The 20,738-nt window shown below is 39.5% G+C and overlaps 2 protein-coding genes across 8 annotated transcripts; one reads left to right on the forward strand and one right to left on the reverse strand.

The window, feature by feature from the left end:
- Positions 1–965: 965 nt before the first annotated feature.
- ptp4a1 (protein tyrosine phosphatase 4A1) lies at positions 966–10,182 on the reverse strand. 2 transcript variants are annotated; one of them, XM_044189568.1, is made up of 6 exons: positions 10,014–10,182; positions 6,548–7,230; positions 6,160–6,252; positions 4,813–4,943; positions 3,665–3,739; positions 966–2,150 (listed from the first exon to the last, which is right to left on the reverse strand). In XM_044189568.1, the coding sequence occupies exons 2-6, from the start codon at positions 6,650–6,652 to the stop codon at positions 2,033–2,035; spliced, it is 522 nt and encodes a 173-aa protein (XP_044045503.1). In that variant the 5' UTR covers positions 6,653–7,230; positions 10,014–10,182; the 3' UTR covers positions 966–2,032. The 2 variants fall into 2 exon arrangements, with proteins under 2 accessions (XP_044045503.1, XP_044045504.1); XM_044189569.1 differs by having other exon boundaries at positions 10,028–10,179.
- lgsn (lengsin, lens protein with glutamine synthetase domain) lies at positions 7,248–19,852 on the forward strand. 6 transcript variants are annotated; one of them, XM_044189563.1, is made up of 5 exons: positions 7,248–9,563; positions 12,714–12,824; positions 15,842–16,535; positions 17,554–17,720; positions 18,479–19,852. In XM_044189563.1, the coding sequence occupies exons 2-5, from the start codon at positions 12,792–12,794 to the stop codon at positions 19,670–19,672; spliced, it is 2,088 nt and encodes a 695-aa protein (XP_044045498.1). In that variant the 5' UTR covers positions 7,248–9,563; positions 12,714–12,791; the 3' UTR covers positions 19,673–19,852. The 6 variants fall into 6 exon arrangements, with proteins under 6 accessions (XP_044045498.1, XP_044045499.1, XP_044045496.1 ...); XM_044189564.1 differs by having other exon boundaries at positions 12,741–12,824; XM_044189561.1 differs by lacking the exon at positions 12,714–12,824 and having other exon boundaries at positions 7,248–9,595.
- Positions 19,853–20,738: the final 886 nt, after the last annotated feature.

Below are 20,738 nucleotides of genomic sequence, written 5' to 3' on the forward strand. Positions count from 1 at the left end.
TTGTGAATGGCACAGCTCTCCCAGTGTCTGAATCCCTCCAGTGAAATCAAACCAAATGTGATCATTTAACCGTTATGAATCAGGATCAGTAGATCATCTTGTCGGGTCACATTTAACATTTAAGGGGAAGCTGCTGCAGACTTTGCCACCAGAAAGACTTCTGGTCGAAATGTACATCAGGATGTTCATCAGAAATACAGCAAGATGGCTTTGGGGATGCATATTTAAAAATGACCACAAGGGGGCAAACCACAGCGTGGCAGCCATACAACCATCTTAATAAATTAAGCTCTGTTTAAATGTCAGCATGACAAGATTTTAAAGAAGGTGTTTTAGTATCTTCCTGCTCATTTTTGATTTCATTTTACAAGAAGATTTATTACAAAAAGGCTTATTTGCCGAATAAAACTTAATTCAACCTTGGGGCACATTTTAAAAACCACAATGCGGATCAAAGAGTTTACACACAACGCCTGCAGCTCCTGCCTGGTCAAACAGCTCATCATCCTGTTGTAACACTTTACAACAGGATGTCAGGAAGTTTGAAGATGTTTTCTCAATATTTCTAGGATCATGTGATTGTGACTGGACACTAGAAGGTGAAAATAATGCACCGCAATGATTCATATTATCAATTTCAATCTAAATGTTTTGTTTTTTTTTAATACTTGACTTGACAGAAATGACTCTTTAGGGTTTAACAACTGTGTAACTTCAAGTATTATAAAAATAAATATGACTTTTTCCACATTGTATATCGACATGTAGAAAGTCCTGGAAAAAGCTGGTAAGTAGACCTTGAATTGAGATTTTTTTTTAATCCAACTACTATTTCCACAGTCAAGAATGAACTTCCATTCAGCCACATAGTATTTAGTACAGTTTTTAGAAAAATCGCACTTTCCCTACAACCATTATAATATTAATTCATAACCATTGAAAATAACCACCCATTGACTATTTTCTTTGTTGTTTTTCAGTGTATCATTTAATGTACTCTCACGTTGGTGAACAGGTACAACTTTGTCGCTCACGGTACTAAATCACACATCCATTGATAGTATAAATAGCCAACCTAATAATAACAGTACACATTTTCAAATACATAAAATCATCAAGTATCCAAGTCTTAAGTTACGGACATCAAATAAAAAGGCATACAAAATATCGCAGACGTTGGAAATCCAGTTTGAAGCCAAAAAAAAAAAAAAAAAATCACATTTTGGACATGGCAGTTAATTAGTAAACAGAAGGTTTGATAGAGAAAAGAAACAAATACAAGTTCCTAGACTTTCAATTGACAAATATTGCAACAGTTAAGCATTTTATATTAAAAAATAGTTACTGAAAGGGCATAAGTGAGTGTAAGACTTCCTGCACAAGACAAAGGCAACGATTTCTTTTCTTTTTTTTTTTTGTTCCGAGTAGAAAAATTAAACACCTTTCCCAAATGCCAGCGGGAGTCGACTCCCGCCTCGATTGCCTTTGTTCCACTTCGATTGTAAGGCATTTATGGATGAACCATCTGATTTAAAAGGAAGGCATACCTCTTTCTAGTCACTCTTGAAACGGAACCCTAAAATTGAACGGGGTACATAATTCCTCACGTGAAATTAAAAATGTCTTCTTGTTGTTTTTTTTTTTTGTTGTTTTTTTTAGCACATTCTCAGGCAACGTAACCGTACTGGCCAATCAAAATCTTTGGGATGCGTTTGCAGAAAACTATTAATCCAACATCTTACAATGATACACGACTCAGCGCTGCCCTTCTTAATTATTTTTTTCCGGGCACATGAAGAGAAAACACCGTGATTCCGGGTTCACACAACTCGTTGTTTTTTTTTTTGTTTTTTTGACACTTGATTTTGAACCTGGAGCGGGAAAAGGGGACAGTTAAATCACCGAACATGGTTTTCCAACGTAAAATACTTCAACACAATGACTAAAGAAAACAAGCCTGCCAGGTAATAAGCTAGCGAGGTTGAACCGAACTCTTCTGTTGTGGGGGGTTGGCGTGGCTCAGGGTTTGGCTCTACTGGATGCAGCAGTTATTGCGATGGCCGTTGGAATCTTTGAAGCGCAGGCGCATCTTTGGACGATATTTCTCCAGGTAGAACAGCTGCTTGCTGTTGAACGCTCCTCGACGCTTCCTGGAAGAAACATCGGGACATGAATTCAGCTCAGATCAACAGATCTTTATCATTCTCTCCAATCTGGCCGAGACCGCAAGGTCATTTAATATCTACGCAGCACTGAGAGAATACACTAAATGCTGAAAATGTAATGTGAGATATAAAAAGTGAAGTTATCCACCTTGTTAGCCTTTTTGTACATCACAATCAGTTGTGGGTGATATAATGATATATACAGCGAGACAATATTAATTTGTCTAACATCAGAGATTTTGTTACTTGCACAACAGAACAAAACAGACTGTTTCTACGGTGGTAGCTTTCCCTTTGACATCTCGAGGGGTACTAGACCATTGTGGACAATGTTGCAAATCACTGACCAGGACAACTTTATCGCAATGTTGGATTTTTATATGATTTTTGCATCAATGTGATAAAAGCACTTGGGTTTGTCAGGTACTTCATTTCCTGAATCTGTCCCCCCAAAAAAAGACTGTCCAGAATATTTATTATATCAAGATATATATTTTGATATACAAGATCAAATTACACATATTGTGATAAAAGATTTTATCCATATTGCTCTCCCCTAATTATACACATGCAGCCATTTAAAACTAAATGCCCAAATATTGGCATTTTCAACATTATTCTTGTAACTTTCTATGAAAATCCAAAATATCTTTTCAAAGCAAATACGTGGGACCTAAAATCATTTCAAGCAGTGACACATCACATACTTAAAAGCACTCCATCCACTCCTCCCACTGAATCACTCTTATATCTCACTATCTGATATCTCAGCTACTTACAGTTATGACTCATCCCTCCCTGTGCTTTATGTACAACCCAAACATTCAGTTTCTGTGTGAAATATGTCTCAAAATTAGTGGCCAACCAAGACACTGGCATGGCCGATCTCATCAGGCAATTATGACAGATACACTGGTATACGTGCATGTGGCGAGTGATAAGTAATAAGAACCTGCTGTGCATACTGATACATAGTTTATCCACCAGAGAGCAGTGACAACTTCATTTTTCATCTGTTAAATGTACAGCTCAGTACATATCCTGGTCACAATGACCAAATTTAAAAAGGGATCATTAAAAAATGCGTTTACGTTACAATAAAAAGAATATTTGGGGGCGTCCTGATAGACTAATGGTTTAGGCGCATACCGCATAACTGCAACGCCCACAGTTTGATTCCAGCCATTACCTGTGTTGCATGTCATACCCCCCTCTCTCTCTTCCCTTGTTTCCTGTCTACCACTATACTGTCCAATCTAATAAAGGCGAAAATGCCCAAACAAATGCAACATTTGCTGATATATTATAAGTTTTTTTTTAAAATGACTAAATATCAGTCAGTATCAGTCTCAAAAATCCAGTTTCAGTCAGGCTTTACTTATAATACTGTTTCACTGTGATATGAAGGAGGGTTTATCAGCTTTTCAAAGAAAACACAACCTTCCTCTGAGCAAACATTGCAGCTCTGTCGAAAGGTTTTCATCGTCATGTGAACTTACTGTCGAATGAACTGGACAGCATCTTCATATTTCATCCCACATTCGATCAAGGCGAGTGCGACCAGAACAGGAGCTCTGCAGGGGAAACAAAGTACCAAGTGTGTCAGTTAACTTTGATTTACCTTATTCATTTAAAACTCTTCTCAGTGCTTTTGTCTGGTTTAATCTATTATCAGAAAGACCTCCTAAAATGTTTCTGGTAGTTCAACTTGAGACCAAAAACTTAAATCAGCAAAGTTTTCCCAATCTTCACATTTGTGACTGAGCTCGACTAATTAAAGCCTGTGTGTAAAAACAGAGCTGTGTGTGTGTGTGTAAGAGGACACCAAGGAGTGGACGTTCATCTATTTCTGAACCTCAGATCAGTTTAAGGCAGAAACAATGAAAACAGAACCTGTTGGGCAGGTTTGTCTAAACTAAGCAAACACATGTAGGACAAAATGTGAGTGACTTTATTAGTCATGTACGGAAACATAAATAAGGAAATCCATGTGACTGCTGCTTTGCATTTTTTGGTTTCTTTTTTAAACCACAACACATGACATATGTCTTATTTTGCCATACTTTCCAAACTCACTGAGATATCACAGAATAAAACAATCTATCAATAGCAATATCTTATCTAATTTATATATACACACACACATTAAAATGAGACAGTATTGACATTTGTGTGAAAGTAATGGGTTCTAATAACTGCATGTAAATGACTTTTTTCATACTTGCACAGTGTAGAAAGCTCTGTTTCTAGCGCTGCAACTAAACTAAGTTTCCTAGAGCCAGAAGTCTTCGACTTGTTTGTTTTGTCGGGTCAAAAGTCCATAAACCAAAGATATTCAATTTACAATGATACAAAACAGAGAAAAGCAACACATTCTCACATTTGAGAAGCTGGAAACTGAATGTTTGACATGTGTGATTGATAAATGACTGAAACAATCGATCATCAAAACGGTTGTGGATTCATTTTCTATCAAACTACAACATAATAGTTTCAGTGGTAACTGTTTCTGTATCAGAGAACGTACAAACAGGAGGAAGGGTCACAGTTTTATTTGCCACATCCAGACCAAAAGAAATCTTATATAAAATATAATCCCGCGTGATAATAAAATAATACTTTAATCTCTGCGACAGCGAGCGCTCACCTCCCCAGCCCTGCCACACAGTGGACAGCGATGCAGCAGCCGGGCTCCTCCCTGAACTTCAGCTTCAGCAGGTTCAGCCAATCATCCACGATCTGGTTGGAGGGAGGAGCTCCATCGTCAAACGGCCAATCCTGGAAAAGAAGAGAGTGAAAGAGGGAAATGATGTCATCTGCCCAGTTTCTCAGAAACCAAAACAAAAGAAGTGTGAGGGCTGAACCAGCTGCAGGGAAACAAAAATGTTGTTGTAGGGGGAGGGAAGGTTTGTCTTTCTGTACCAGGGTTTTCATTTGTTTAGCGGTTACACATGAAGCTGTTTTAAATGACCCACTTAATGTAGTTAGTGATGGAATGCGTTCATGTAAAAGTACTTAAGAGACACAAAACCTTTGGTTCTTACGTCATTAAATGAATCCGTGAGCGAAACAGTGCAGTGTTGCGGACGATCTTCAAAGGCAGAAAGCTACTGGCTGACATATAACTGAATTTGTGCTGCAACAATTAGTTGATTAGTCGCTTAATCAATCAACAGAAAGTTATTTGACAACTGTTTTGATAATCGATTAATCATTTAAGTCATTTATAACGCAAAACATTTGCTGGTTCCAGCTTCTCCCATGCGAGGATTAGCTGTTTTTTCATGTTTTATATATTTTTGTAAATTTAAGATTTTGGGGTTTTAAATGTTAATTGAACAAAACAAGTAACCTGAAGATGTCAAATTGGGCTTTTGGAAATTGTGTTGAGCATTTTTCACTATTTTCTGACAACTTATAAACCAAAAATAATCAACAAATGAATAGATAATGAAAACAATCATTACTTAGTTATTTACAGCCCTAAATTAAATCCACTCATTTATATCTGCTTTACTTTCTAATCCATCTTTAAACAGTGGATTAAACAGGAAATTGTGAAAATCACAAGTGCACTGAAATTAGCAGTATTGGTTTTTTCACTAATGTTTTAAAAATGAAAACATTAATACTGTCCTCCCTGGTCTGCTTGTTGTTTTTAAAGCAATGTTTTTGCATGGCAAATCTAAAAACCTCATTAAATCTAAGAATAAAGTCACCACGTTGGCAACAGGGAAAATGTACAAGCTGTAAGCGCAACGCTATGATTGCACTTAGTCTGTTAAGCCTTTTATTAATGGAAAATATTACATAGCACTGTAAAAAAAAAGAAAACAGTAAAAACACAAGGATAAAACTGACCAGGTGTGTTCAGGAAAGTAAGAGAGAGAGAAGTAAGAAAAAAGGTCTAAAAACCCCCCAAAAACTACATTGAGTTTGGTTTGATGCGTCGACTGTCATGAAGGAGTCAAGAGGTTTGTAGGCTTGAACTCACCAGAACTTGGATTCCCTCTTTCACCACCAGGGTGGCATCATAGGTGGCCTCACAAACTCTCACGACGGTGGTCACTCCATATTTCTTCAGCTCCTGTAAAAAACACATCACAAACACAATGTAAGTACACAAGGAGTAAAACTTGATTTAAAGTCTCATGTGTCCTTTATTATCGTTTTATGTTCTGCTGAAATATTTCTATTTAATTTTTTATTTTTTACTATCTTCCATTACGTTTTTCACGTTCAAAATACTTCTGAGCACATTATCTTCATGTTTCCCAAATGTGAAGATAACTACTAACTACTTTCAAATTTGTAAACTTATAAACTCCCCTCAAATGTGACTGAATAAATTTGAACTTTTAACCATTGACACTGAGGCTCACCTCAATGAACTTGTTCAGGGTGGCGTTGGTGGGATTGTGGGTAATGAGGAACCTCATGTTTTTGTAGGTGATCTCCACAGGGGCCGGTCTGTTCATACGAGCCATTGTGACAACGTAAAAAAAACCCAAAAAAACCCCAGAAGTCTTCCACAGAGTAAAAACACTAATGTAAACACTTAGTTAAACTCGGAGGGAATGTCAAACAAAAACGTCCAACGAGCTTCTAGAAACCCAGAAACAGAAATCCTCCGATCTTCTTCGAGGTTGGCAAGGCGAAACAAAAACGAAGGCTGCGACAGGAAAATGGGGAAATTTAGGGAGTTAGCGGCCAAAAAAGGGCGGACAATTAGAGAAATAACTCAAAACCCTCTCCGTTGGAATAAAACAAAAGAAAAAGGAAGAAAAAAACAAGGCTGGTTCCACCTTGATTCAGGCCAGGCGGAAGCCGACGAGGGCAGTGTGCAGCGGGTGAAGTTACCCCATCCAGGCCGAGTTGTCGCTGGTTCTGGGAGGCGTCCCGGTCCTGCCAACTTTCCGGGGTCCCTCCTGTGGCTCAAGTGCGTCGGATCGATGGCGAGTTTGGCTGTTCACTCGTCTGCATAGGCAGCGTGCTGAGCCTGGCAGTAGTCCCCACTGCCCTTCAGAAACTCCATAAATGTGTGACCCAGAACACCACAGAACTGCTGCAGGACACAGAGGGGGGGGGGGACAAGGAGGTAGAAGATGCTTTTAAAAAACACAGATTTAAGAAAAAAAAAAAGAGACAAACAGAGCGGGTTCTGTTCAGTTTTGGTGTGTTAACAAAAGCACTGGGGGTGCTCTTTGCTTTGGCACCGAAACGAGACAAAACAGCTACTGGTGGTGTACAATTCAGTTTGATGGCAGTAAACGTTTTGGTGATCTCCGACTCCACCACTAATGTCGGGTTTGGGAATGAACAATATCCTTATTTTAGAACAAGTTCAAGCTATTTATTGACAACATACTGATAGCGGGTACAAATACTAAGCTTTCGTACTGAATTATTTGTTAATTGACTGACAGAAACATAATGATCTTAATATTTAAGTTAAGGCTGCAACTAATGATTATTTTCATTATCAATTCATATCCTGATAAATTTCTCGATTAATCGTTTGCTCTATATATGTCAGCAAATTGTAAAAAAATGTCTGTCGCAAGTCCCCAGAGCCTATTTTCAAATGTCTTTGTCCGACCAACAGTCCAATACCCAAAGATATTCAGTTTGCTATCATAGCTGAGGAAGAAAACAATTAAATATTCACACATGAGAACCTGAAACCAGTGAATTTTTCATGTTTTTGCCTTTAAAAATGTTTTCAAATCTATTATCAAAATGGTTGCAGATACATTTTCTGTCAAAAGGTCAATTGGTGCAGCTCTAATTCAATTAGTGTTTCAAACAAAAATACTAAAAATGTCCTTGAGCTTTGGAAATGTGAGGATTTGCTCACTTCTTTCCAAATTCCTGTCATAATAAACTGAATAGTTTGGGTTTTCTGACTGTTACGCCGACACTTTAGACTCCCAAAACTTGATGACGAACATTTGTCATTGTTTTTGACATTTTACAGAACAAAAAGGACCTAAAGAACAAAACAACAGACTCAACAACAACAAGCACAAATAATCATTTAGTTGCAGCCCCACTTACGTTGCTGACGTTGAAGAATTTAAATCTTCTTTTCAGAACGGGCGTTAAAATACATTTGTTGACATTTCTGTATTGTCACACAGTTGCATCATTCACACCTCCTTTCTGCACACTTATGACTGTCATCACTGTAACCCAATATTGACTCTGACACTGAATCTCCAGTCAAATGCGTCACTCTCCTCAAGACTTGAAGAACAACCGATTCTTTCCAGAGCTGCTATTTCACATCAACGTTAATATCTCACAAGAAGAGATCGATCGCAGTAAAAGCACAGAGACCAAACATGGACCAGACTCCGATACAGATGTGAGACAATGTCTTTTGTCAAATGTCTTTATATGGTTTCAAGTGTCTTGCAACTCCTGCTTTCATACACAGCCACCAACACAACCCGGCCTGTAATAAAATATATAAAAAGAAAAGGTAGGAAACTCTCTGCGCTTATATTTTTTAAAACAGGTTGTGCAACTTCCAGTGTTACAGAACTTAGTTTTTTAGCAACTAATGATGTGAAATCATACAAAGCTAAACATTTGTGGTATTGAACCACCTTAACGTGTTTAAGCAAGGCACTCTCCGCTGCCAGGGTGTGGGGTTTGATTCCCATACTGAACAGGTGTAGATACAAATGTGAGATATAATGCTTTACAGGAGGGAAGATGAACAAAATTATTAAAAAATAAAGGATAAAAATGAAACTCTACCTGTGAGTGTGTTATATAAAGTCACACTGCAGTACTGTGTAACATCCTACCTAATGGCTGCGGGTGCACAATAGGAAGGATGTGTCATATCTGACATCTAGGTCATATCTGTGAAAGCTGAGCTCACCATGAGGCCTTCAGCTGGGGTTTTAACACACACACACACACACTGTTATTATCATCAGCATCGTCATAAATCTGACTCTCAAACGGTTTCACTGCCATTTAGCTCCTAATGTTTCTGCCCTTTACCTGAGGGCCCACTTACTGGGATTGTTTCTGTACAGTTTATGCTGCAAACACTAAAACCTAAGCTGTTCCAAGTGTGCTTTTGTTAATCCGGTATTTTTCCGGCTGAAAAAAAAAAAAACAGCATTTGGAAGAAAATGCTGCATTAGTGAAACAAAATGGAGCGATTAAAATGACCAAGAGGGAGGTGATATATAAAAACGACAAAAAGGAGGTGAGAAACGTAAAAAGTAGTCATTTAAACTGATGACACGTTATTGCATTACATTAAAAGGCTGTAAAGTGTCCTTTGTGTGAGGATGGACTGGGCGCCATCATATAGCGTTAGAGGCCTATAGGCACTGTCAAGAGCTGAGAGATGGACAATCGACACGATGCTTTCAGGTGACAAATACGACGCCTCGTTAAAGCAGCAGGCAGGTAGTATGTGTCGGAAATCACAAAGAAAATGTGATTTACATTTTTGACTTATTTCGCGTAAAAATGCGTCGATTTTATACGGCAGAAACTTCGAGTGACTAGCAACAGGACCAGCCCGTGCTGCGCATCCAACGGCCGCTTCCTCGCCGCGACGAACGTCACACAAAAGCTTTAATTACACTTAAATAACCGGGACAAATACCCGTTCAGTCGGTTTACGTTACAGTTAAGTAAGAGGTGTAGTGTTAAGCGTCGGAGTCACGGAGATATTAAACCGGGTTCGTGACGAGCAGGCCGACATTTCACCGAAGAAACGTGAAGGCCAGCTGGTAACGATAACCTACCGAATTACAACACAAGCCAAAGGAATAAAAACGGAAACAAAATGGCAGCCACAAAAAACATTTTACTTACTGGGATATGCTTACTCATTGAAGATTGTAGCTTAATCATACAGCCGGTCCCCAGGAAAAAGGTAAAAATGTTAAACGGTTCTCCACCATACAGTTCGTGCTGTTTCTCCGAGCGGAGCCGAAGTCTCCTGATCTGCTGCGACGACTCTTTCAGCCACGAGCGAAAGACGAACGCCACTTCCTGTCAGAACTTTCAAAATAAAACACTACGCCAGTGCTACTCCCCTTACAGCTGCTAGTTGCAAGTCTACATTTGATGTTTCCAGCTTCTACAATGTGATGATTTGCTGATTTTTATATAATTGTAAATTTAATATCTTTGGGTTTTGTACAGTTGGTCAGACAAATAAAGCCATCTGAAGGCGCCACCTTTGGTGATAGGCATTTGACACTATTTTCTTAAACTTTGTTGACTAAACCATTACAGAATCAGAATCAGAAATACTTTATTGATCCCCGAAGGGAAACTCTTAGTTACAGCAGCTCACTGTCACGTCAGTGCACACAGGAGAAAGTACTAGCAAAAAATATAATACACTACACTATAAAAACAGGTCAGAAAATAAGTTAAGTATAAAATAAAATAAGTGTGAAGTACCAAGTGGGTTTACCGGTTGATGATGATAATACAGTATAATAATACAATGTAATAATATAAGTAATAAGTAGTGGTGCATGTACTGTCGAGTTAAGTGTATCTTATTGAGATTATTAAGATATAAGATATAGAGTCTGATGGCCACAGGCAGGAGTGACTTCCTGTGGCGCTCTGTGGTGCATTGTGGGGGGATGAGTCTTCCGCTGAAGGTGCTCCTTTGTTTGACCAGCACGTCATGGAGCGGGTGGGAGACACTGTCCAAGATGGCATGTAGTTTGGCTAGCATCCTCCTCTCTGACACCACCGCCAGAGAGTCCAGCTCCACCCCCACAATGCCACCGGCCTTACGGATCAGTTTGTTGAGTCTGTTAGCGTCCGCTACCCTCAACCTGCTGCCCCAGCATGCAACAGCATACAGGATAGCACCGGCCACCACAGACTCATAAAACATCCTCAGCATCGTCCGGCAGATGCTGAAGGACCTCAGCCTCCTCAGAAAATAGAGGCGGCTGTGGCCCTTCCAATGGCCCTGGCCCTTACGTAATTCATCTATAAAATAATCGCCAGATTAATCAACAATCAAAATAATAGTATTAATTGCATGTTGTAGCTACCACTAAAGAAGGTGGGCGCGGGTTCAAACATTTAAAAAAAAAAAAAAAGGTTGGTGGGGGATTTTGGATTCAGTATTTCTAAAATCCTGGCTACGGCCCTGTTCATGTACAAACCAGTTTAAAAATACAACACTGGCAGATGGGGGAAACGCCCTTTATGAGGATAAACTTTATGAGGCTTCTAGCATTTCTTTTCTTTCTTCACGTGTTCTTGAAGCTATGTAAAATGTTATAATCTCTTGATGTTCTTCTTTTGGTTTTGTATGATACCAGAAGATGTCTTGTTATATTTTTGATATTTGCTATATAGTGTTGTCTTGTAATCCCATGTAGGAAATACTAATGAATTAAGTAATTGAAACAGAGCTGTAGCCAAGTTCCCCCAAGGCACCCCTTACCCCCCCCAGAAAATTTTGACCAGACACCAAAAAGGTTTCTAATTCTTTTTTTATTATTTACAATTTTCATATATAATTATTCAGTTAATTCTAAAATTATAATTCCTGTGAATTTTAATTCCCTACACGGGGATCTAAATGCTGCCTTACACTGCCAGTCAAACTAATGGAGAAATAAGATCATTATTTTTTATTATTTATTATTGGCCTAAAAGTAGTCAAATAGAAACACATTGAGCCTAAAAACACTGGAAACAGCCTATAAAATACCCACCATGTGTATGTTTTTAATTGTTCAATGTAAAGTTTCCCCAGGCTGCTAAAGTCTCTAAATTCCAAGAAAAATTTCTGGGGACATGATGAAGAACAATTAGATGAAGAAGAAGAAGCATACCTTCCGCAGACACTTTTGTTCTACATTTTCTCATATGTGATTTCTGTAAAAAAACATCATATTCAGGGCCAATATGGTACTAAACATTCTGCTGCATGGCAGGTAAAATAATTGTATCACCGAGGTGTCAGCACTTCAGTTATCAGACGAAAGGCAGACAAAGTCTTAGATTGAACTTCACACTGGAGCCCGTCCAACCACTTCCATCAAACAGGTGAATTTCCCGAAACCAAAGAGGTGCAGTGAAGTTCACACAAACGTTCCCACCAACATGTAGTCAGAACAACGACATGTTGACGGTGTTCAGTATTTTAGGTGTGACTCCTGCTCTAAAGCATTTACATGTACGTTTAAGAAATAGTGAGAATGGAGAATATTCTGTTCAGATTCTGTGAAATCTGAAATTTTACACGATTAAAGCTGTCTTATATTACTGCTCTACTCACAACAATTGTACTATGATATATGCTATTCTATACTTTCGAATACATTTTTGCCACATGTTTAATTTAAGGATTTGACTAACTCGATTTTTTCTTTTATTCCAAGTATTTTCGTTCCCATGAATGACACACCTTAAGCTCTATTTTGAAGAGAAACCCAGAGAACTTCCAGTTCTTCCTGTGTTGAATTGTCTCTAGCTTGAAGCAGCTCTTTAAAACCCCACCCTGAAAATGTGAGGTGTCTTTCTGCCCAGACATCTTTCTACCTCCATGCTGCACAGGTCAGGTGGTGACTGCTGAGGCCTGACTGTCCTTTCACCTCCTGGAACCACATGCGGACAGAGGACGCCAGCAATCATCCAGAAGTATAAAGACTGACACATGGCACAAATTGTTTATTAATGAAACTAAAGTGGGCTTTTCCAGAACTCACTGCATCCACTTTGGCCAATCATATTTAAAAATTGATGGAGTTTAATTGAAAAATAGGAGTTTAAAGTGTCAGTTCACACACAAAAAAATAAAAAATAAAATAATAACTCCTTGTTATCCTCAGTGGTATCTAGCCATGCATGTATCCCGAGTGACAAGGATGTTGCTGTTGAGTTTTTAAAATGTAATCTTTCACTGTTTTAAGCTATAGGAGTGGGTGATATAGATACATTTTCATTTATGGTATATGTCATTTTATATTGTATAAAATGTCATATTTTATATATATATTTTTTAATTTGTCATATGAGACACTGTTTATGGATTAAAAAAAAAAACTTTGCAGAAATGTCTGTTTTGACCAATACAGGAAATCAAATGACTCACAAATCATCACATCGATCCAACAACATATGTGTATATATATATGTATATATGATCATAAAGCAGTCCTCACGCCCGCAGATGGTACAGAGAGATAAGTTGCAAACAAAATAAATAAATTGGTATTGCAAAATCTTTGATGATAGATACATTTAAATGGTCTCACAGTATATATCATCATATTATAAGTAAAACTCTATCCACCTCCACTGTATTGTGGTGGCGGCAGAAGTAGAAGTCTATCAGCTGCAGTTATCTCATAACCATGATAAATTAAAAACTTGCAATTTGAGTCAACTGAGCCTTTATCAATTTAAAGTTTTGACAACGGTGGGTATGTTTGTGTGTCTATGTAGCCTCTGATTACATGCAGGTCTATATCATTAACCAGCACATTAAAGTTGATGCTGAGAAGCTGGTTTCTGAGGCGATTAAGTCCTAATTAAGTTCACTTTATCAGGGCATTTGATGTTTAATTCCCAAGTCATCAGTGCTGAAGTCACAAGTCATTACAACTGGAGATTCAGTCCAATGGGTACCAGATATAGGCATGTAATAGGTGCAATGCAAAGAGCAGTATTAGGAGTAATATTAGCAGCAGTGGTAGAAGTTGTAGTTTGTTAAATATATATAAGCACTAACTAATTAAGTAAAACCTTAATTATATTGGTACCACTTTCTAATAAGGCGTACTTTGAGGTTTTAAGTTGTAACTAATGGGTTTATTAACAATTAATAAATCATTCATTAATGTTTTGCTAATGGAAAAGTCCTTTGGTAACACTTTATTTTACAGGTCTGTAGTTTCCTGCTCTAACTTCCAAGGATGTTTCTGAAAAGAACTTTGTGATTTGGTACTAAGTTTAGGGAAAATTGAGACAGTGATCAGTTGGTTCACTTCCAGTAGATCAGTTCCAGTTAGCTGCTATTAAAACCTGGAGCATCTTTTAGTTAGAGCACAGCAGGTCAGCTATGCATGCAGAAATGTGTCATTTTGTCTACAGACAGGCATATACAGTATGAAAAGTTACCAACAATAAGTAAATAACAATTCATATTTACTTGGGTTTGTGTTCGTTTTCCAAATTTACAGGGAAAATTCAGACCTGTAAAACAAAGCGTTATCAGTCCTTTTCATAACTTTCAGCATAACTTCATATAGGACTTTATCCAGCTTTAATTTTAATTTAATTTTTTCAGGAAAATTATGACTGATTGATTATTTTAGAAGATTAACTCTTTATTAAAGATTTACTAATATTTATAACTACAGCTCTGATGGCCTATTATAAAAGGAACCTGAAAAAAGGAGAATATACATCAGCGAAATGTGTTTCATAACACAACAGGCCTAAAATATTCCTTATTAATTGTTTATTATGATTCTATAAAGTATTAATAAATTATTTATTGACTATTAATAAATAGCAATACATTACAACATATAAATTGAAAGTTCATTTTTGACTTTGGGATCAGTAGTTGACAAATCAATCTCACCACAGGGTCCATTTAGTGGCTGCTCCGGAGCTTTCGACTATATCACATGCTCTTCATCAGCAGACTGGGTTTGCTCAGTTTTATTTTTTTTGGATATTTTAGATGTTTAAAATTCAATTTTCTGAGCACTTTAAGGACTTCTCATCCACGTCGGCTTAAAGTTTGAGATTGTTAAATCTACTGATGAAGATTGTGTGATATGATAAAAAGTTCCACACCAGCTACTAAATGGACCTTGTGGTGAGATCAGAACATTTTTATTACGTATAACTTATTAGAAAGCGGTGCCATTATACTTCTATGATATTAAACTACACTGACTGAAGCCAGAATTTTTTTTTACTTTTGTTTAAGCTGATTTTGCCTGTAAACATTCCTGTTCAGCTTCTTCCTTAAGAAAACACACAGATTTCACTCAGACAGCAGCTCTTTAATGCACAGACCATCGCTAACCGCAGCCATTGTCTGGTCCCTGATAGCTGTGTGTTTTCCTCTCTCTGGAATAAATACTTTTGCTCCCATATCTTTCTGGAAGCACAAACAGAGCTGCTGAGCTCTGCAGTTTCACTTTGCAATGACACAAAAGCGACACTGAATTGTCCTCACGGGCAGCCAATGAGCTCAAAGCAGCAGTGGTTCAGTGTCTACCAGCGGCCGGACGGTGCCAGTTTCCAGCTGGACTCCCGTGGGTGTTGGGGGGCAAAAAGAATTTTCTAATCCGTCACTATTGTACCAATTGTCTATAAAAATTAATGTGCGAGTGAAGCTCTGCCTTCACATGAGGGCTATCAAATTCCAAATCACAGTTCATGAAAGAGTACAAACAAAGAAATGAATGACTCTGAAGATTTCAAGGTAACAGCTCCACATCTAACTGTTTCATTTGAATTTTGTTTCAGCACAAAAGTGTGAATGGATACGGCAGCTTTGGCTTCAAATATATCATTTTTATTTGACTTTGTCGACTACATTGGATCTTGATTCCTTACACTCTTTGGTAACTCTTTTCATATAAACGTGACCAACTCTTACCGTACTCATGATAGACCCATTGTGTGTTTTCCAGGAGGGTCAGAGTAGAAGCAAAGACCAAATAGATGGCACAGGGATGAGCCTGGGCAACAGGAAGGGAGTGAGGGTGACTGGGAAATATGCGCCTCCGGTGGACTGGAGCAGCAGAGGAGGAGGTCCATCCATCGTCCACTCTCCCACCAGCATCCCTTTACCTCCAGACACCCCCACGGTGATCTCCATCGGCCCTCTGCCTCACAGGCCCCCAGAGCGAGTTGAAGATCCCAAGATGGACGAACCTGCTGTCGAAGAGGACTGGACCAGAGAGGTGTCATCTCAAACCGGGATGTCCTACGGTGAGACGGGCATCCCCCGGCAGACCGTGGAGGAGCTGAAGACCATCCTGAGGGACAGTCCTCTGCTCAACATCCGGGGAAGAGATGATGGGAAGCCAGGGAGTCCTTACACGTATCTCCACGGAAGCAGCAGCAGTGGAGGCGGTGGTGGAAGACCCGACGGACGGCAGGACGATGGAAACCCCAACAGGGCGTTCAGCACCTTCAAACCCCACTCTGATGCTTCCAGAAAGGGCCCCAGGTCCACAGATAGCACATCTATTCAGCAGCCTTCCGGCATGGATTCATCCAGCTCTTTCAGGTCTGATGCCAACACAAATAGGCAGCCTGGAGTTAGTGCACACACAAATGCGAGCGGCGGCTCCTGTGGAGAGACTGGAGCTTCTCATACAGGTTGGTGAAGCTTTGGTTAAAAGACAAGTTGATCCCTGATATAAATAAAGAAATATCTGCTGTTACAAAGTTGAGCAAAGTGAGAGTAGATAGCTTCAGCTCTACGAGGACAAACCATTAAAAGATGCTCTCTCTCTCTCGAGTCCTGTCAGTATCTTGAGTCAAGTCTTCTTTTAAAATCCTGACTTTGTCTCATTCTAATTCCTGTTTTATATTGTACTTGACTTGGACTTAATGTTTGATGGATATTGATTTCTTTAACCTGAAAAATTAGCAGTTTTTATTTGTACTCTTTTAACTTGTACGAACTGATTTGTCAGTTAGTAGTGTTAACTTGTTGTTGATCTCCAGCAGAAGGATCTACATCTCTTTTCATCCCCAAGAAACTCCTCAATCATTAGTTTTACATTTGGAACAATGGTTTATTGCCTATTTTGAGGTTGTTATTTCTCGGCCCTCAGTATTATAGCCCGGCAGATACTGGATTTTTGAGGCTGCGACTGATATAGATATTTGGGAGTTTAAAAAATCCAATTACGATATTCATACACATCTCTTAGATTTATTTTTTTCTAATCGTGACCAAGATATATCCTGAGCGAGAAATTTTACAGTTGAAAAATCAACTTGTCAGCGCTCTCTGGTGGACAAACTCTGTACTGGTGATACCGTTTCGAACTGACCTCAAGCCTAGTTTGGCATTTCTGTACTGCAATTTATTGTTATTATTCGTCAGCATATACACAGATACCAACATATCTGCAATGAGCTAATATCAGCTGGACAGATTTAGATCTAGATTTTTTTGTCTAGCTCTACTCAGTATTGACTTCAAATCAAGAGGAACTGGTTTGGGATTTGACTTTGGCTGGCCTAAAGTGGTCTTGACACCACTGAGTTTTAGAAAAACATGGATTTATATATGTGTTTTTTTTTTTATGGGATACTTAGTATTTTAAATCAAACTCTCCAATGGTTGTCCAATGTTTTTGCAGATATTTCAAACTTTTTTCCACAGATAACGGAAACGAGACTGTCGACATCTTTGGGAATCAGAGGTTCATTTCAGACATGGAGCAGATCAAGCAGCAGATCGCCAGAGAAAACATCAACTTCGTCCGCTTCGAGGCCACCGACCTCCATGGGGTGTCGAGGTCCAAGACAGTGCCTGTCCGCTTCTTCCATGTAATCACCTCACCTCACTAATTAACACACTGTATCTCTTTTGTTTAATCCACTAATGTCAGCATGCTAACATGCTCACAATGACATTGCTAACATGCTGATGCCAAGCAGGTGTATGTGTACTGTTTACCCTCTCAGTTGAGCTTGTTAGAATGCTAACATTTGCTAATTAGCACTAAACATTAAGTATGGGAACGTTATTAATTTTGTAGGTATTTGGTCACAAACCAAAGTATTAGACAAGTTAAAATTCTGACCAGATGGTGGCACTAGATGAGAAGTTAAGTCATCCTGATGGGGACATGAATGTATGTATCAAATTTTATGGCAATCCATTTCAATTAAAACCACAAATGTGAACAGGTGGTGCTATAGGAAAAGTCAGGGAATCACCAATCCTCTGGGGACCATGAATATCTGAACAAAATTTCATGCCACTAGCATGGCTAAAAGTGACAATTTGTGGTTTTACGTGGAGTTTTGTGCCGGGTGCAGTGACTCTGTGGCGTCTGAAGTACTGGGCGGATGGTTTAAACATCTTTCAAGAAATAGGGACACCACGTAACTCCTTCTAAAACCACAAATTGTCATTTTTGTCTTTATGCTAAGCTAGGATAATCACCTCTCAGTTCTATCTCATACTTAACGCACAGACATCAGAGTGGCATTTATCTTCTTATCTAACTCAAACAGAAAGTGAACAAATATATGTCCCAAAATGTTGAACTATTACTTCAATGTAAACGTTGCATCCACAGGAGAAAGCGGTATATGGGATACCGATGCCGAGAAGCTACTTGGAGCTGACCCTGAGCCCTAAGAGCAACGAAGTCGACCACGCCAGCACCGCCAACTTCAGCAGTGATGTACTTCTGATCCCTGATCTTTCGACCTTTAGGGTCTTACCCTGGGCCGAGCAGACAGCCCGGGTCATCTGCGACCCCTGCACGGTGACAGGAAGCCCCCTTCGCACTTCACCTCGCCTCATCGCCAAGCAGCTCCTCGGCCAGCTCCAAACCCTTGGATTCTCCCTGCACTCGTCCTTCACCTATGAATGCTGCGTCCTCGGAGCGCCAGACCGGATCGGGCCAAAGACACTCCTGTTCCCTGCCACCACCCTGCTCAGCAACCATGACCTGCCTTTCTTCCAGCAGCTGGTGGACAGCATGTACTGCATGGGCGCAGACATAGACAGCATCTCCTCTGCAAGCGGCCCCGGCCAGATGGAGATCAACCTGAGGCCAGAGTTTGGGATTGCGGCCGCAGACAGCGCATTCACCTTCCGCACCGGCATCAAGGAGATGGCTCGTAAACACAGCTACATTGCCAGCTTCTTCACTGATGATGGCCTGTACAATGCTGGGGTACTCTCTCACAGTTTGTGGGATGCTAACGGGCGACGTAGCCTCTTCCACAGTGGGGAGAAGACAGGCGAGCTATCTGAGATTGGCAGGAAATGGCTGGCCGGGCTTCTCACCCACTCTGCTGCCCTGAGCTGCCTGATGTCGCCCGGCCTGGGCTGCCGGAGCCACATCGCCAAGACGATCAAAGACCCCAAACGAATGCTGTGTGCTACCTGCGGCTGCAATGATAACAGCAGCTCTTTCAACATCAAGTGTCATGGCGGGAGGGAGACGCACATTGACAACAAGCTGGGCTCAGCCATGGCCAACCCTTACGTTGTGCTGGCTGCTACTGTGGCCGCAGGGCTGGATGGCATCAGACGAAACCTGAACGTCGAGAGCAGTCTGAACAAAGCACCCAGTCAGCAGAAGGAGTTCGCCATTCCCGTGAAGCTCGATGACGCTCTGGAGGCATTGGGGGAGGATCACGTCATCCGCAGCACCCTCGGAGAGCCGTTTGTTCAGTATTTCATCGCCATGAAAAAGTTTGAGATTGAGACCCAAGAACTGGATGATGAGAGAAACAAGTGCCTGGAGTATTTCATCTAGAAATCCTCCTCGTTTTATAATATGAGAAACACACTTCCTGCCACACAAATAAAAGCATGAAAAACAACAGCTTGAATAGAAAAGCTTTTTATTTTATATATTATGTTGATTATTATTATTATACAGATTGTAGATATTTTTCGGAGTTATTTCCAAATAAAGGCATAAGTACACCCTCAATAAGCAAAGCAGTGTTGTGCCATTTTATTGTTGTGTGTATATATGTTATTACTTTCAATAGCAATACTGATGCAGCTGTTGCTCTGACTACCAATTTAATCAAAAAAGGAAGTGGCCTGCACGCTGGGTAAGCATGCCACAGACAGAAGCTAAACTATGCTGTGTTTATACAGTGTATGGCTGTAACCCTAATGCTAAATGCTAAGCAAATCTCCATCTTTTTAAGTATTTTGGTTTTCTGGTGTGTCATGAACATTACAACCTCTTGGGGCTGCTAGCGTGGCTGCTGTCTTCTTTTGCTGTAGTCTGAGAGAGGTGCTTAAATTTGATCTTCTATGACCTCAGTACCAAAGAGTTTTTCAGCGAAACCTTCCATCTCTTTACAAAAAAGACACAAGTGAAATCCTAAATTTGATTTCAAAGCATGAGTGATTTTGGGAAACCAGTTGGTTTTCATATTTAAGCATTGTTTTCACATTATATGCTTATATTTACGGTGTATATTTCAGATGTAAAAACCTGTAGCATTTGTTGTTGCAACAATTCATATTTTCGCATATATTTTGACTGTTCACAACAGAAAATTACAGAAAAAGTGTCAGTTCACCCAATTTACAAAAAACATTTGAAAAAAATCTCAACTCAAAGTCCAATTAGTTGCTGTTGTGAAGCTTTCAATCAAATCGCTTCATGATCTTCCTCAGTAGATGACGTTTGCCCGAGTTGTCATGGAATTGTAGATTTTCAAACATTTTTAGCACTTCAAGGACATGGACGAGAAGTCCTTAAAGTCCTCAGAAAATGTTTTATTCTAACATACAATTACATGACAACTGGGCAAACTCCATCTGCTGATGAAAATCATGTGATTTGATCGAAAGCTCCA

This window comes from Siniperca chuatsi, linkage group LG3, assembly GCF_020085105.1.
Source record: "Siniperca chuatsi isolate FFG_IHB_CAS linkage group LG3, ASM2008510v1, whole genome shotgun sequence".
NCBI classification, from domain to species: domain Eukaryota; kingdom Metazoa; phylum Chordata; class Actinopteri; order Centrarchiformes; family Sinipercidae; genus Siniperca; species Siniperca chuatsi.

Coding starts and splice junctions, on each gene's coding strand:
- lgsn (XM_044189561.1), top strand. CDS start 9,554: ATGCTTTCAGGTGACAAATACGACGCCTCGTTAAAGCAGCAG. Junction 16,536..17,553: donor GACTGGAGCTTCTCATACAG/GTTGGTGAAGCT, acceptor TTTTTTCCACAG/ATAACGGAAACGAGACTGTC. Junction 17,721..18,478: donor TGCCTGTCCGCTTCTTCCAT/GTAATCACCTCA, acceptor TTGCATCCACAG/GAGAAAGCGGTATATGGGAT.
- ptp4a1 (XM_044189568.1), bottom strand. CDS start 6,652: ATGGCTCGTATGAACAGACCGGCCCCTGTGGAGATCACCTACAAAAAC. Junction 4,944..6,159: donor AAGAGGGAATCCAAGTTCTG/GTGAGTTCAAGC, acceptor CTTCTTTTCCAG/GATTGGCCGTTTGACGATGG. Junction 3,740..4,812: donor TGTGTGGCAGGGCTGGGGAG/GTGAGCGCTCGC, acceptor TTTCCCCTGCAG/AGCTCCTGTTCTGGTCGCAC.